Source organism: Capra hircus, chromosome 19 (assembly GCF_001704415.2).
Source record: "Capra hircus breed San Clemente chromosome 19, ASM170441v1, whole genome shotgun sequence".
NCBI lineage: Eukaryota > Metazoa > Chordata > Mammalia > Artiodactyla > Bovidae > Capra > Capra hircus.
In genome coordinates, this window is record NC_030826.1 from 9624871 (window position 1) to 9642730 (window position 17860).

At 40.1% G+C, this 17860-nt stretch overlaps 1 protein-coding gene across 1 annotated transcript in view; it reads right to left on the bottom strand.

Moving 5' to 3' along the window:
• TRIM37 (tripartite motif containing 37) overlaps positions 1-17860 on the bottom strand; it is a 146045-nt gene that overhangs the window by 49763 nt on the left and 78422 nt on the right. The window contains exons 14-17 of the mRNA XM_005693108.3: positions 16998-17112; positions 15902-16120; positions 11002-11138; positions 4693-4778 (exon numbers count right to left, since the gene is read on the bottom strand). Of these exons, the coding sequence (XP_005693165.2) occupies positions 4693-4778; positions 11002-11138; positions 15902-16120; positions 16998-17112 (557 nt within the window). The remainder of the gene's footprint in view (positions 1-4692; positions 4779-11001; positions 11139-15901; positions 16121-16997; positions 17113-17860) is intronic.

A 17860-nucleotide genomic window follows, 5' to 3' on the forward strand; every position in this document is an offset into this window, starting at 1 on the left:
GAATGCCCAACTATCTGGTTCTTCAAAAACAAAAGTTGTTTCTATCTCATGTTAAATGGACCTCCAAGTAAAGAAATGAGTGTTAACAGAATTCTGTTTCTAACCACTCTTCCAGGTCACTCAATACTCTCACCAATGAGCAAAACTCCTTTCTGTAATGTCCTTTGGCTACTCCATCCCTCCCAGGTTCCCATCCTTCCACACAGTACCACATTTCATCCGAAGGCATCAGAGATTTCAGCATCTGTTTCAGTCCCCCCTCCAAGAGTTAACACTGCCATTAACCTGGGGGAGTGTGTGGATGTCTGTCTCATACAGCCTAGTTGCATGAGCGCATGCTCAGCTGGTTCAGTCGTGTCTGACTGTTTGCAACCCCATGAACTGTAGTCCACCAGGCTCCTCTGTCCAGGGGTTTTCCTAACCCGGGGAATGAACTGCATTTCCAGCCCCACAGGAGGATTCTTTACTGCTGAGCCACCAGGGAAGTTCATAAAGCCTAGAAAATGATCACAAATTAATAGCACCCCAAGATGCCTCTATGCCTCCTAAAATTGCTCACTTACCCTCCTCCCCAAAGGTAACTTCCATCCAGAGTAAAACACCATAGATTAGTTTGCCTGTTTCTGAACCTTTTTAAAATGCAATGGTACAGCTATATTCTTATATTTTGCTTCTTTGCTTGATATTATATTCATGAGATTCATCTATATTGCTATATATAGCAGCTTATTCATTTTCATTATTTCTGTGCAGTGCTACAAAATATGAATATATACAACTACTTTATTTCTATTAGAAAAGAATTTGGGTTGCTTTTTGCTACTAGAAATAAAGCTACTGAACTTATAAGCAGAAAACTGCTCCTGAACTTCACATGGGAAAAAAAAAACTCATACAAAGCAAATGGATGCTCTCTTCCAAAGCCAAGCCAGATTAAGCCTGCTAAAATGTCACACTAATCTATCTGAGCTCTTGATTTTACTACAGTGCTTCTATGTATTAGCAAAAATTTGAGGTCCTACACAGTCTACACTCAAACTACCTTTCCAGTTCTTCTCTAGTTTTTCATTCTTTACTTTGTTAAAAATTACATTTACTTTTCAAAATTTAAAAACACAAGGAAACAAAACCACCTAAAAAAGAACAATACTCCTCTAAATTATCTTGTAAAACTCAACTGGCAAATACCAGCTCCCGTTCTGTTGGAAGTGGGAAAGTCACAGGATGCGTATATTTCGCTTTAGCCTATACTGCCCAACAGTTTTCTAAAGTAGAGTTATCATTTTCATTCCTACCAGCAAGCTATGAGAGTTTCCATCTCTCCACATGCTTTCAACATTCAGTACTGCCAATTTAAAAAGTATTAGCCATTACAGTGGGTATTCAATGGTATCATAATATGGATTTTATCTGTCATTTCCTGAAAAAGAATGAAGAAAAATGAACAGCATCTCAGAGATCTGTGAAACCCCACCAAGTGTACCAACATACATGAGTGCACCAACATACACGTAATGGGAGTTAGAAAAGAGGAGAAAGAGTATTATTCAAAGAAAAATGGGTAAAAATTCCCTACATATAATGAAAACTATTCATTAACTCAAAACTTCAACTCAAGAAACTTCATGCAGCATAAACAAACTCAAGAGCACCACAACTTGCATTTCTCTGACAAAAGCAGTGGGTATCTTTAAAAATGTGTACTGGTCATCAGATAGACTCCTTTGTGAAGTGTCTATTCTTATCTTTTGCCTTTTTTTTTTTTAACTAAAGAGGTTGTCATCTTTTTCTTATTGATTTGTAAAAATTCTTTACATATTATGGGTGAATCTTGTAAATAACATTTTAATTAGTTTACTAACGTCAATGAATAAAAACTATGACTCCTATTTTTAATAATCTTTTAAAATAACTTTTTACTTTGGGGGCTGTGCTGGGTCTTCGCTGCTGTGAGGGCTGTCTTCTGGCTGTGGTGAGGAGTTCCTCTCTATTTTGCAGCGCATGGGCTTCTACCTGTGGTGGCTTCTCCTGCAGGGCAGGGGCTCCAGGGCACACAGGCTTCAGCAGCTGTGGCACATGGGCTCAGCAGCTGCAGCTCCTGGGCTCTACAGCACAGGTTCCATAGTTGTGGAGCATGGGCTTAGTAATTCGCCAAAGACCAGGGACTGAACCCACATCTCCTACACTGGTGGGCAATTCTTTACCACTGAGCCACCAGGGAAGCCCTGATGATGCTTATTTAAAAAAAAAAAAAAAGAGAATGCATATTGCTACCCAGACTGCACATCTGTGGTCTTCCAAGCAGCCAGTTACATGGGTCTGGAGATCATAACACGGGACCCAGTCCCACTGGCCCATCAATATCAGCATGGATCACACTGAATATATTATCCTCTGCTCCAAGACTCACTAGCTTATGGAATGAAGCCCAAACTAGAGACCTTGAGAAATCACCCCCACACCACCACTGACTCCAACCTATCGATAGTAAGACACTCCCAAGTCATACAGACTCTTACTGTTTAACATCTCTCAAAAGGTTTCTTCTTCTCTGCCTCTAGTATTCTTGCCTTATTTTGGGCCCTCAAACTGTCCCTCCTGGAATATTGAGGTAGTTTCCTTTTATTTTTTTGGCTACAGTGTGCAGCTTGTGGGATCTTAGTTTCCCAACCAGGGGTCAAACCCATCCTCTCATCAGTGAAAGCACGGAGTTCTAACCACTGGACTCCCAGAGAATTTTCACAGTAGTATCCAATCTCATCTCATCCACCTTTAACCCATTTTTCACTATATATACAAATCTGATCACGTTCACTCTTAAAGAACTTTAATGTTTCCACAGAATAAATGGCCAAGCTCCTTAGCCCGGCAAATAAGACTTTCCATTACCTGATCTTGTAATGTGAGGGTATTATGCTAAATGAAATTAAGTAAGACAAAGAGAAAGAAATATGACTTCACTTATATGTAATATCTATATGTAAAATCTAAGAAACAAAACAAATGGACAAACATAACAAAACCAGAAACAGTCATACACGGAAAACAAACAGACTGTTATCAGAGGGGAGTGGGGTAGAGAAGAGGAAAGAAAAAAAAAAGGTAACTATGTGAGGCAATGAATGCTAACTGGCTTGATCATGCTGACCATTTCACAGTGTGTATTTATCTGAAGCCATCATGCTGTACACCTTAAACATATACAAGTTTTGTCAATTATACCTTCTAAAGCTGGGGAAAAATGAGCAGGAATCAGCACATGAAGGCCATTGTATACCATATGAGTTTGGATTTCATCCTATAAGTAAATGGAATGAAATAAAGGGTTTTTAAGGAGAGAAGGGATACAATCAGATATTATTTTGAAGGGAATAAAAAGTCATTTCATTCGGAACTCATGCCATGGGAAACAGAATGGATGAGAGCAATAATGGATACAAAGAACCCAAATAGCCTCTCATTCAGGTTGAAAGACACTAGCCTACACCAGAAATGGCAATGGAATGTGAAGTAACAAATGTATTCACTCACTATCTAGGAGGAAGAATCAACAGATTTTGGTGACGTATTAAAGGGAGAGTGGAAGGAGAGGAAAGGGTGAAGAATACACAGCTCTGCTCATCATCAAGATGGTGGCCATCACTGATGGGTAAGCCTGCAAATGAAAAGGTAATGATTTCTGTTTAGGAGATCTAAGACTGAGACATCAAAACCAAACCGCTACATCAGTCTGGAAGTCATGAGAAAATAAAGGCTAGAGATGGAGCGGGGAGTAATCAGCATACAGACAGAACTGACATACAGGTGTGACTGAGATCACCTAGAAATAAAGTGAGAGACAGAAGTACAGTGCGCAAGTGGAAGCTGAAATGCTAAGCAGTATTAAAGAGGTCTTTAGATATTCAAGCACGCTACAGAATATGCCCGTGTTCATACCAAGGGCGATGCAGGTAAAATAGAAGCAGCAAAAAACTAGCTGATAACTGTTCTAGCCAAAATCCCCATGCTTAATTGAATAGGTCCAAGAAAACAAAAGAAACACTTACTATTTAAAACTGGTTATCCCAGGAGGGGCCGCGTACTTTGGTAAAAAGCTAGGTTCAAGACGACGACGACGTGAGGTTCTAGTCTAGCTATACCAACTAAATCTCTGAGCTTTTTCCATATAAACTGAGTTCTCAAAATGTCTTCTGTAACTCAAAGATTCAGTGATTCTGTTCAAATTAATCTATAGTTGTGGTAGATATACAAATAAGACTTATGTATCATAAAAAGTAAGTCTGTAATAGTAGATAAGATCATGAGCTTTGGATTCAAATAAACAGAAAACTCTAACTCCTCTTTCATTTACTTAATTGTAAAACGACAACAAGTTGCTTAATTCCTTTACACATCAGTTTCTACAGCTACAAAAAGAAGATAATATTAAAATCTGCCTCCAAGAATTTTATAGGTAAATGAGGTCAGGTACACATTAAGTGCTTCTGCATAGTGCCTGCTATGTAAGAACGCATCAAATTTCAGCTATTTCCATTCTAAATACTATTAGTAATATTCCAAAATCCATACATAAAATGCAGCCCTTCTAACACCATGAACAATGTCGTGCAGTGGCTGCCACATATTAAAATATGATACATTCAGAGAAGAGGAAAGAGAAGACAGGGCAGCTGTGGGGTTTGGCTCCAGTACCTGGAGGTCCTGCTGCAGCTGCATCTTCCATGAGTTCTCCCTCTTCCAATTCCATGTTGTTGTATTCCACGTCATTCTCTCCAGACCTAAGAATATACAGAATTCATTTTTCCACATAGTAAGTAAAATTAACATTATCTGTCGTATCTCAATGAATTTTACAACAATAGTGTATAGCTTTCTCCTATGAAGTAACACTATATTTCTAAACAGAAAACTGAGGAGAAAGACTTTTGTCATTATCACATGTATGTGCAGTATTATTAATGTTAAATCTACCTTTTTAAAGTATTAAAATAGGTTGGCAACATTTAATTTTCAAAAGAGAAAATTTGAGAACCATGCAAGCAGAAGAGATTATAGCTTCAAAGAATGTGTAATTTAATGGTAGTAAATTAGGCTTAAAACTGTACATTTTAAGGTTAACAAGGATGTTCAAATTACTATATATGACTAAAAACTAGTTTCTTAAGATATCATTTCAGAAAGAGGGTACTGTTTATCAAAACACAATTATCTTATTTTAAATGACAAAGTACTATATGGAATAGCACAAATCAGTGCTAGTTTTGGGTATTTAAAGTGAAAGACACTCAGTCCTGTCCTCCTCTTTGCAACCAATGGACTATACGGTACATTAAATTCTCCAGGCCAAAATACTGGAGTGGGTAGCCTTTCCCTTCTCCAGGGGATCTTCCCAACCCAGGAATCGAACCAGGGTCTCCTGCATTGCTGGTGGATTCTTTACCAACTGAGCCAGCAGGAAGCCCAAAGGAGTCTGAAAATCAATTCCCAGGTTGACAGAATGAGGAGCTCTACAGTTCTGCTCTCCAGTAACACTGTGAACATTATTTTTTAAGGCAACAGTTTATAGACTCTGGAAATGATTCTAAGAGCATATAGCAAATGAAAAACAGTAATGAAATTTGGTAACGACAATGAGTCTGTGGTACCTGAACCAAGAGGAGTGATATAGCAATTCCACTTCTGACTGATGCACCCAAGCACTTAAAGCTCCCATTTCCCACAGCTCCCAGGAGAAGGGCTATATTCCCAAGGGGAACAAGACCCCAGCATTTCTCATCCTCCTCCCAGATGCCTGTGGCTAGGCTAAAATCAGGTATATGTGGCCAAGAAGCAGGGATTCCCCTCTTCCATCCAGACCCAAGGCTCTACCTTTGATGCAGCACGTGAAGAAACTGGGGCCCAGATCACCCTTGCCACAAGTCACTCATAAAGCTGAAGTTCCGGGCCTCAGAAGGCCAACTGAAAAGATCTGAGGCTACAGCCCCCACCTCGCCCACTCCCACTGGCTCAGCTTCTAAAGTGGGAGAAATAAGCACACCTCTGTCCTCACTGTAGCGTCAGAACTCTGGCTGAGAAATGTTGCCTGTGAGAAGAAGCAGGCTATGAAAACAGAGTCACAGAAAAAGGTATAACACTATTAAGAACATTAAAAAAAAACTTTCAAATGGAATCCAGCAAAAAAGAAAAACAGGAATCTAGCAGAAGATAAGGAGTTACACACCATGGCAGAGTAAAAATTATCCAAGGAATGCAAAGTTGGTTTAGAATCTGAAAATGAACTAATGTAATACACCATATTAATTGAATAAAACAAAAGCTACATGATCAATCTGAAGAGATGCAGAAAGAGACTTCAAAAAAACCAATACCCTTTCATAAAAAAAACACTCAATAAACCAGAAGAGCATCTATGGAAAACTCACAGCTAACAACACATTAAGCGGTAAAAGACTGAACTTTCCCTGTAACACCAGGAACAAGATAAGAAAGAATGTTCACTCCCACCAATTCTATATGATGTTCTATCTGGTAAACTTAGGAGAGAAAAAGAGAGAGAAGGCACCAAAATTGGAAAAGAGTAAGCAAAACTATATCTATTTACAGGTATAATATTACACATAGAAAAATCTAAGGAATCCATTAAAAAACGATTTGAATTCATAAACAAGTTAACAAGGTTGCAGGATACAAAAATCTGCATTTTCGTGTACATACAAAGAACAACCCAGAAAAGAAACTTTGAAAGAAAATTCAATTGTATTTACAACAGCATGAAAAAGAGTAAGATCAAAGAACAACCCACAAAAGAAACTTAAAAAAGAAAATTCAATTACATTTACAATAGCATGGAAAAGAGTAAGATACTGATGAATGATTTCAAAAATGTATAAAACATATACTCTGAAAACTACAAAAGACTTGAAATATTAAAAATTTCTGATTGGCAAAAGAACCAATGAAAAGATAAGCTAGAGAATGAAAGTTATCTTCAAAGCATGTTCCAAATTCAGCAAAGGACTAGAACCTAATTTGCAAGTGAAAGTGAAAGTGAAGTTGCTCAGTCCTATAGACTCTTTCTGACCCCATGGACTATAGCCTACCAGGCTCCTCTGTCCATGGGATTTTCCAGGCAAGAGTACTGGAGTGGGCTGCCATTTCCTTCTCCAGGATCTAATATACAAAGAATCCTCAAAACTCAACAGTAGTTGCTAGGAAGAAAGAGGGCATTATTGTTTTATGGGTACAGACTTTAGTCTGGGAAGATGAGAAAAAAGCTGTGGGGACAGATGGTGGTAATGGTTGTGCAACAACATGAATATTTAATGCCAGTCAACTGCCCTTAGAAATTATTATATATGCATGCAAGCATGCAGGCTCAGTCATTCAGTCTTGTCCAACTCTATGCAACCCCATGGACTGTAGTCTGCCAGGCCAGTCTGGGATTTTTCAGGCAAAGTACTGAAGTGGGTTGCTATTTCCTTCTCCTGTGGTTATGTATTATTTTATCATTAAAAAAACTTCCAATTAGAAAACAGGTAAAAGACACGAAAAGAAAGAAAGGAGGAAATAACAACAACAGCAAAAAAGACACGAAAAGAAATTTTACCAGTGAGGACATGCCTATAGGAAATTGAGATGAAAAGATGTTCAGCATCGTTAGCTAACATGGGGAAGTAAATCAACACCACAACGAGATATCACAATGACTAATAAAAACTAGTGGCAATACTAAGTGCTGTGAAAGTGGACCATACATACACTGCTCATAGGGATGCAAAAACTAGAAAAGTACTTGGCAGTTTCTTAAAAAACTAAACTTTCAATTACCATGCAATCCAGCAGTTACACTTATCCAAGAGGAATGGAGATTTACGTTCACACAAAATTCTGTACATGAATGTTTCTAGTAGTTTTATTTATAGTAGCCCCAAACTGAAAACAATACAGATGTTCCTCAACAAGTGAACAGCTGAACAAACTGTAGTGTATCCACAACACAAACCACTTAGCAGCATTAGCGCGAACAAACTACCTGCACACACACTACCGTGGATGAGTCCCCGGAGAATCAGACAGGGAAAAACGCCAGTCCCCGAGTGTTACATACTGTATGGTTCCATTTACATAACATCCTTTAAATAACAAAATTACAGAAACAAGGAACACGTCGGAGGTTGCAAAGGAAGAGGTCAGGTGGGGAAGTAGGTATGTAACAGAACGGCGACATGTGGGCACCTGTGGTGATGGGAACGTTCTCTATCGTGCTTCTGGCACATCAGTATCCTGGCTGTGGTGTCTGTTGCTTACTACTCGGGAAAACTGGGCAAAGGGGATGTGGAATCTTATATTATTTCTCACAACTGCAAGTGAATTTACAATTACCTCAAAAAAAAAAAAGAAAATGCATACAGCTATCATAAAAAGACTGAGGTGGAGGGAGAGAAGAAGGCCTGTTTGATAAACGTGCTCTAGCTAACTGAAAGTAATTTATACTAATCATTATCCAAATCAACTATGTTCCTATTTCCCCATCTACTAAAGGAAGGAACCGACCTTAATTTGTAAAAGCTAACAATGTATGCTCCTGAGATGGTCAAACTGGGTTTGCCAGTGGCTCAGCAGTAAAGAACCTGCCTGCAGTGCAGGAGATGCAGGTCCAGCCGTGGTCCAGGAAGATTCCCCTGGAAGACGGCATGGCTACCCAGTCCAGTATTCCTGCCAGGAGAATCCCACGGACAGAGGAGCCTGCAGGGCTGCAGTCCACGGGTTGCAAAGACACAACTAAAGTGACTGAGCACAGTACAGACGTTCAAATTGGCTTAACTGTACTACTTCTATGAATTATACAGTATACTTTGAATCAAGCTATTAATGTAGGTGCATGCAAGTAAAGAGAACATACTCAAACACTTTCGAGCAGAAAAAAACCTTAAAAACCAATCTAGGGGACTTCCCTGGTGGTCTGGCGATTATTACTCTACACTTCCAAGGCAGGGACCTGGGTTCAATTACTGATCAGGGAACTAGATCCCACATGCTGCAAAGAAGAGTCTGCATGCCTGAACTAAAGATCCTGCCACAACAAAGGATCCTGCATGCTACAACAAAGATCTAAGATCCTCAGTGCCATAACTAAGAGAGCCAGCAGCAGAGCCGAATAAATAAGTATTTCTTACAATGAGGTACCATTTCACACCGGTCAGAATGGCTGCAATCCAAAAGTCTACAAGCAATAAATGCTGGAGAGGGTGTGGAGAAAAGGGAACCCTCTTACACTGTTGGTGGGAATGCAAACTAGTACAGCCACTATGGAGAACGGTGTGGAGATTCCTTAAAAACCTGGAAACAGAACTGCCTTATGACCCAGCAATCCCACTGCTGGGCATACACACCAAGGAAACCAGAACTGAAAGAGACACATGTACCCCAATGTTCATCACAGCACTGTTTATAATAGCCAGGACATGGAAGCAACCTACATGTCCATCAGCAGACAAATGGATAAGAAAGCTGTGGTACATATACATGATGGAGTATTACTCAGCCATTAAAAAGAATACATCTGAATCAGTTCTAATGAGGTGGATGAAACTGGAGCCTATTATACAGAGTGAAGCAAGCCAGAAAGAAAAACACCAATACAGTATGCTAACACATATATATGGAATTTAGAAAGATGGTAATGATAACCCTGTATGCGAGACAGCAAAAGAGACACAGATCTATAGAACAGTCTTTTGGACACTGTGGGAGAGGGAAAGGGTGGGATGATTTGGGAGAATGACATTGAAACATGTATAATATCATATATGAAATGAATCGCCAGTCCAGGTTTGATGCATGATACTGGGTGCTTGGGGCTGGTGCACTGGGACGACCCAGAGTGATGGTATGGGGAGGGAGGTGGGTTCAGGATGGGGGAACATGTGTATACCCATGGCGGATTCATGTTGATGTATGGCAAAACCAATACAATCTTGTAAAGTAATTAGGCTCCAATTAAAATAAAAAATTTATATTAAAAAAAGAATTTGGGCTGAGCACTTAGAAAAAAATAGAACTGCAAGAAGCATTAAAATAAATATTTATTTTTAAAAAGTCAATATAATGAATCAAGCTTAATGGAAAATACAATGCCCTCAAAACTACCCTGAAAAAAGTCAAGAGATCTAACAGTCAAAGGAATTAATTCAGGTAGAACCATATATGTAAGCTACTTATCAAGGTGATTCCACTTCTAGTTCAAATGAATAAGTTTTATTTTATATGTTTAAAAATGTTAGTAATAATGATTTCTGATTTGGTAAGTTAAAGGCATCACATTTTAACTAACCCTTTCAGACAACTTGCCAAGTATTCTAAAGATGGAACTTTAAGTGCAAAAGGTCTATTTTGAGGAGTTAATACAATAAGAACTATATTTACTTTATCTCAAGTGTCTCTCAAAAAATTTTATGTGGAGAGAGAAAAGAGAGAAACATAACAAAGCAAAACATTAACATTTGGGGAATTAATCTGTTACTATTTTTGCAACATTTCTTAAATATGAAATAACAACAAAATTAAAAGTTAAAGCTACAACTAAAACTCTATTTGGATCCCAGAGATGAGAGGGAGGGAGCTCACTCTTTCTTCCTTCATTTATATAAGATAGGGTAAATCAAGGGGAAAAAATGCTTAATATCCCATTTTAGAAAGAAAAAGAAAGTGAAAGAAATAAAGAAACTGAAGTCGCTCAATCATGTCCGATTCTTTGCGACCCATGGACTGTAGCCTGTCAGGCTCCTCCGTCCACGTGATTTTCCAGGCAATTCTGGAGTGGGGTGCCATTGCCTTTTCCAAGGGATCTTTTCGACCCAGGGATGGAACCGGGTCTGCTGCACTGCAGGCAGACGCTTTACCGTCTGAGCCACCACCCAGTTTTAGGCCTAATTTAGCTACCGTGCTTCTAATAATTGTCACTCAGATGGTTCGGAGCTGTAGTTAGTGTACGACACTCACATCGTCTCTTCGTCAATGTCATTCTCTTCGGTGTTGCTTGTGGCTGTGGAACTGGCAGAGGAGCTGCTGCCATCGAGCTGATTCGCTTCATCTTCCCCAACAAGATCCAGGTCCAGGTCTCCATCGGAAAGCTCATGCTAGATTAAGGCAAAGGAACAAGATTTCCATCTCACATGTTTCCACTCAGCCTGGACTCAGCACCAGTAAGGTACTCATCAGAATTCGCTGCTGCAGGGCCTACACTGCTGAGCCCTGTAGAGATAAATCACACAACCACATTACCCGGGACCACCAGTAAGTCATTTCTGCCAATTGCACCTGGGCTTTCCATCTGACTGGAAACGGTTCATACAGTCCACACCAACTTCCTCACAGAGTAACATTTAAAATCATCACTCCTCAAGGTCTACGTAACCTCTGTTATCCTGAATGAGATTATAAAACCCTGTCACCTTTCTATACAGAAAAACATACCGGCTATGGCTGCTACTGCTGCTGCTGCTGCGTCGCTTCAGTTGTGTCCAACTCTGTGTGACCCCACAGACGGCAGCCCACCAGGCTCCTCTGTCCCTGGGATTCTCCAGGCAAGAACACTGGAGTGGGATGCCATTTCCTTCTCCAACTGGCTATGGCTAGTTAGCATAAGTGCCTCCAACTGTCAGCTGCCCTACCTACAAACTCCATCTTTCCTTTAACTCATTCTATCAAAGGTTAACTGCTATTCCTGAGTTCTCCATTCCAATATCTAATATCTCCTGAAAGAGTCTGTTATGTCAATATATGTACCTTAATTTTCAATCTTTCTCCCCATTGACTCCATCAATTATAACATACACCTGAAGCTTCCCTTCTTTACTTCAGTTCAGTTGCTCAGTCGTGTCCAACTCTGTGACCCCATGGACTTCAGCACGCCAGGCCTCCCTGTCCATCACCAACTCCCAGAGCTTTTTAGCTCCTCTTCACGTTCTGCAATAAGGGTGGTGTCATCTGCAGATCTGAAGTTATTGATATTTCTCCCGGCAATCTTGATTCCAGCTTCTGCTTTCTCCAGCCCAGCATTTCTCATGATGTACTCTGCATGTAAGTTAAATAAGTAGGATGACAATACACAGCCTTGACATACTCCTTTCCGGATTTGGAACCAGTCTGTTGTTCCATGTCCAGTTCTAACTGTTGCTTCTTGACCTGCATACTGATTTCTCAAGAGGCAGGGTAGGTGCTCTGGTATTCCCATCTCCTGAGGAATTTTCCACAGTTCGTTGTGATCCACAGTCAAAGGCTTTGACATAGTCAATAAAGCAGAAGTAGATGTTTTTCTGGAACTCTCTTGCTTTTTCCATGATCCAATGGATGTTGGCAATTTGAGCTCTGGTTCCTCTGCCTTTTCTAAATCCAGCTTGAACATCTGGAAGTTCACAGTTCATGTACTGTTGAAGCCTGGCTTGGAGAATTTTGAGCACTACTTTACTAGTGTGTGAGATGAGTGCAATTGTGCATTAGTTTGAGCATTATTTGGCATTGCCTTTCTTTGGGAGTGGAATGAAATTAACGTTTTGCAGTCCTGCTGAGTTTTCCAAATTCGCTGGCATATTGAGTGCAGCACTTTCACAATATCATCCTTTAGGATGTGAAATAGCTCAACTGGAATTCCATCACCTCCACTAGCTTTGCTCATAGTGATGCTTCCTAAGGTCCACTTAACTTCGCACTCCAAGATGTCTGGCTCTAGGTGAATGATCATACCATTGTGATTATCTAGGTTTTGAAGATCTTTTTTGTATAGTTCTGTGTATTCTTGCCATCTCTTCTTAATATCTTCTGCTTCTGTTAGGTCCATACCATTTCTGTCCTTTAGTCGCCTATCTTTACATGAAAAGTTATCTTATCTCTAGTCTTTCCCATCCTATTGTTTTCCTCTATTTCTTTGCACTGATCACTGAGAAAGCTTTCTTATCTCTCCTTGCTATTCTTTAGAACTCTGCATTCAAATGGGTATATCTTTCCTTTTCTCCTTTGCTTTTCGCTTCTCTTCTTTTCTCAGCTATTTGTAAGGCATCCTCAGACAACCATTTTGCCTTTTTGCATTTCTTTTTCTTGGGGATGGTCTTGATCCCTGCCTCTTGTACCATGTCACGAACCTCCGTCCATAGTTCTTCAGGCACTCTATCAGATCTAATCCCTTGAAATCTATTTTTCACTTCCACTTAAGGGATTTCATTTAGGTCATACCCGAATGGTATAGTGGTTTTCCCTACTTTTTTCAATTTAAGTCTGAATTTGGCAATAAGGAGTTCATGATCTGAGCCACAGTCAACTCCTGGTCTTGTTTTTGCTGACTGTATAGAGCTTCTCCATCTTTGGCCTGCAAAGAATACAATCAATCTGATTTCGGTATTAACCATTTGGTGATGCTCATTTGTAGAGTCTTCTCTTGTGTTGCTGGAAGGGGGTGTTTGCCATGACCAGTGAGTGCGTTCTTTGGGCAAAACTCTTTATTAGCCTTTGCCCTGCTTCATTCTGTACTCCAAAGCCAAATTTGCCTGTTACTCCAGGTATCTCTTCCTACTTTTGCATTCCTATCCCCTACAATGAAAAGGACATCTTTTTTTGGTGTTGGTTTTAGAAGGTCTTGTCAGAGGTTAAAGTGTCTGCCTGCAATGCAAGAGACCTGGGTTCGATCCCTGGGTCAGGAAGATCCCCTGGAGAAGGAAATGGCAACCCACTCCAGTATTCTTGCCTGGAGAATCTCATGGACAGAGGAGCCTGGTGGGCTACAGTCCATGGGGTCGCAAAGAGTCGGACACGACTGAGCGACTTCACTTCACTTCACTTGGAAGGTCTTGTAAGTCTTCATAGAACTGTTCAATTTCAGCTTCTTCAGCATTACTGGTCAGGGAAAGGACTTGGATTACTATGATATTGAATGGTTTGCCTTGGAAACAAACAGAAATCATTCTGTCATTTTAAGACTGCTTCCAAGTACTGCATTTAGGACTCTTTTGTTGATTATGAGAGCTACTCCATTTCTTCTAAGGGATTCTTGCCCACAGCAGTAGATGTAATGGTTATCTGAGTTAAATTCACCCATTCTGTTCCATTTTAGTTTGCTGAGTTCTAAAATGTCGATGTTCATTCTTGCCATCTCCTGTTCGACCACTTTCAATTTGCCTTGATTCATGGAACTAATATTCCAGGTTTCTATGCAATATTGTTCTTTACAGGGTCGGCCTTTACTTCCATCACCAGTCACATCCACAGCTGGGTGTTGTTTTTGCTTTGGCTCCATCTCTTCATTCTTTCTGGAGTTATTTCTCCATGGATCTCCAGTAGCATACTGGGCACCTACCGACCTGGGGAGTTCATCTTTCAGTGTCCTATCTTTTTGCCTTTTCATACTGTTCCTGGGGTTCTCAAGGCAAGAATACTGAAGTGGTTTGCCATTCCCTTCTCCAGTGGACCACATTTTGTCAGATCTCTCCACCATGACCTGTCCATCTTGGGTGTCCCTACGTGGCATGGCTCAAAGTTTCATGAGTTAGAAAAGGCTGTGGTCCATGTGATCAAATTGGTTAGTTTGCTGTATTTCAGTCTGTCTGCCCTCTGATGGAGAAAGATAACACGCTTATGGAAACGTCCTGATAGGAGAGACTGACTGAGGGGGAAACTGGGTCTTGTTCTGATGGGCGGGGCCATGCTCAGCAAATCTTCAGTCCAGTTTTCTGTTGACGGGTAGAGCTAGGTTCTCTCCCTGTTATTTCAGTTCAGTCAGTTCAGTTCAGTTGCTCAGTCATGTCCGACTCTTTGCAAACCCATGAATCGCAGCACCCCAGGCCTCCCTGTCCATCACCAACTCCCGGAGTTCACTCAGACTCACGTCCATCGAGTCAGTGATGCCATCCAGCCATCTCATCCTTGCTTGTTCCCTTCTCCTCCTGCTCCCAATCCCTCCCAGCATCAGAGTCTTTTCCAATGAGTCAACTCTTCGCATGAGGTGGCCAAAGTATTGGAGTTTCAGCTTTAGCATCATTCCGTCCAAAGAACACCCAGGGTTGATCTCCTTCAGAATGGACTGGTTGGATCTCCTTGCAGTCCAAGGGACCCTCAAGAGTCTTCTTCAACACCACAGTTCAAAAGCATCAATTCTTCCGCGCTCAGCCTTCTTCACAGTCCAACTCTCACATCCATACATGACCACTGGAAAAACCATAGCCTTGACTAGACGGACCTTTGTTGGCAAAGTAATGTCTCTGCTTTTCAATATGCTATCTAGGTTGGTCATAACTTTTCTTCCAAGGAGTAAGCGTCTTTTAATTTCATGGCTGCAGTCACTATCTGCGGTGATCCCTGTTATTTACCTGGGGCCAAACTATGGTGGAGGTAATAAAGATAGTGGTGACCTCCTTCAAAAGGTACCAGGCATGCACTGCTACACCCAGTGCCCATCTTAAACAAATATAACAAAAAAGGCTTACCTTAAACTGTAACAACCACTTCTTGAAATCTCATTCTAGCTGTAGTTTAGCTGGGATGAAACCCGGCTTCTTCCCAAATCCTAAATCATCCTACCTACATATGCAATGATAAGGTATTTCAACTAGATGCAGTGAATGGAAATAAGACACATTTTTTAAATCTACACCTTACACAGCTTCTAGAATGTACACCACAGTTTCTTGTGTAGACTGTACAGTTTCCTATAATAAATTAATTTTTAGAAACTTGAAACACTTTTGATTCAACTTCTGACATGTTAATAGTCACAACAGGGCATATATTAGTAACGAAAACATAAATGGACAAGATTTTTGGCACACTGATCCCTCTACATCATATGCTGAAAACCATGACATTATTTCTCTTTTCAAATATGAAATGAATCTAAAGTAGGTCTAGTTATTACATGATAATCTTCATTCTGAAGCTTCTCCTCATCTTCTTCATCCTCCTTGACCTCCCGTACAGAAGCTGTCGTAGGAGCATCCTGGAGAAGCATGTCAGCACATGATCCAGACTTCTTAGCTCGTGTCTCAGGAGTGTCATCATTTTGGGGGCTAAGATGATTATCTGGTGGTGACAAATCTCTTGATTTCTGAGTTCGAGACAACTCAATAGTAAGTCTCTTTTAAAAAAAGAACAACACAAACATGTGTCATAAGCAGTCTGTCACTAGTAAAATTGTTTCAAGCAAAATCAAGACCAAAAAAAAAAAAACCGCCCCACATACCCAGATATTCATAAATATAGTTCTTGAACCATCTATCTCATATCTACTTGACTTCTACCAATGAAAAAATCTATATGAAGAAAAACTGCCCAATTTATTCTTATCTTTCTTCTCATCTATAGCCCATGCTACACATACAATTAGCAAACTGCATCGTAAATATAGGCAGTTTTAGATAGTATACTTGACATGAAAAATTTTTTAAATAGTCTTGTTTTCCTCCCTCGTATATTAAGCCACTCCCAACACTTCAAATTTCTCATCCCATCCTAATATCCACTGGCAGAAAGAAACATTCCTCACATAATTTAGTTTAGCATTGTAAAATATAAGTTCATTAACTGATCCTCCCCAGCACTCAGTTCAACAACAATGAGAATTCAAGATGGGCAAAATTTAATTGTCAGGGAAGAGAAATACCCAAGTCACTAAGAGAAACTCAAGAGTCTGCCTCCAACTAGAGCAGCACTGTGCAATACGACCTTAGGCAGTGATGGAAATGTTCTGTATTGCAATTCCCAGTACAAGCTAGCTAGGAGAACAAAGGAACCAGATTTTTAAGCCTAGACAACCACATGTGCTGGTGGCTACTTAACTGGACAGTCCAGAATGAGACTCAAAGGTAATGTGAATACAGAACAAGTGGATTTATCTACAAAGTTACAAACACCAATAATATTCAAACTCTAATTGCAAATTTAACAGGCCAATATGAAACACAAATTTAACAAACAATGTGAAACACAAAATCTAAAATATGTTTTTTGCTTACCTCTTTAAGGTTATTTATCTGTTGGATGTAGCTAGTTTGTGCAGCTTCCAACTGACTGATATACCAATGCTGGTCCCGGCATTTTTGAAAGAAAGTTGGTGAACGAACCTGAAACCTTAAAAGAATAGCTGCACATGAAAACTAATCCAAACAGTAAAATATTACCAACTAAGTCTTAAAATTGTAACTATTAAATTCTACAATTTTAAATTTACTTGATTAAGAGGCCAAGATCTTCCCAGGTGGTGCAGTAGTCAAAACACCTCTCCTGCCAATGCAGAAGATGTAGGAAATGTGGGCTCAATCCCTGGGCCAGGAAGATCTCCTGGAGGAGGAGATGGCAGCCCACTCCAGTATTCTTGCCTGGGAAATACCACGGACAGAGGAGCCTGGCGGGCTACAGTCTATGAGGTTGTAAAGAGTGGGACGTGACTGAGCACTGAGTACACAAATGAGGCCAAAATGCAGAACTCGGAACTCCTCGTACTTGCCGTTTACACATGTAGTCCACTGATTATAATGACATATGGTTCTGAATTTATATCTAAGTCAGCTGCTAAATTCAAACTGTATTTTTCTAAAGAAGTAACATTACACATCACGGTTAAGCTTCTAAACTAACCTACTTAAAATACATTTACTATAAGAATCTGCCTCAAATACACTGCTGATCATAAGCTGGAGAGAGGATCCTACTATGCAGGAAAGAGATAACTAATGCTTCATTCTCCCTTCTTGTCTAGGTCAGACCCTAGCAAAACAAGCAAAGTTTATTTTAGGCACTGCCCTTTTTCATTCCCTCTTCCATCTCATGTTCCCATATTTCCTACTCATTAGTAAAAAAGAAAAGTTAGGGTTAGAGG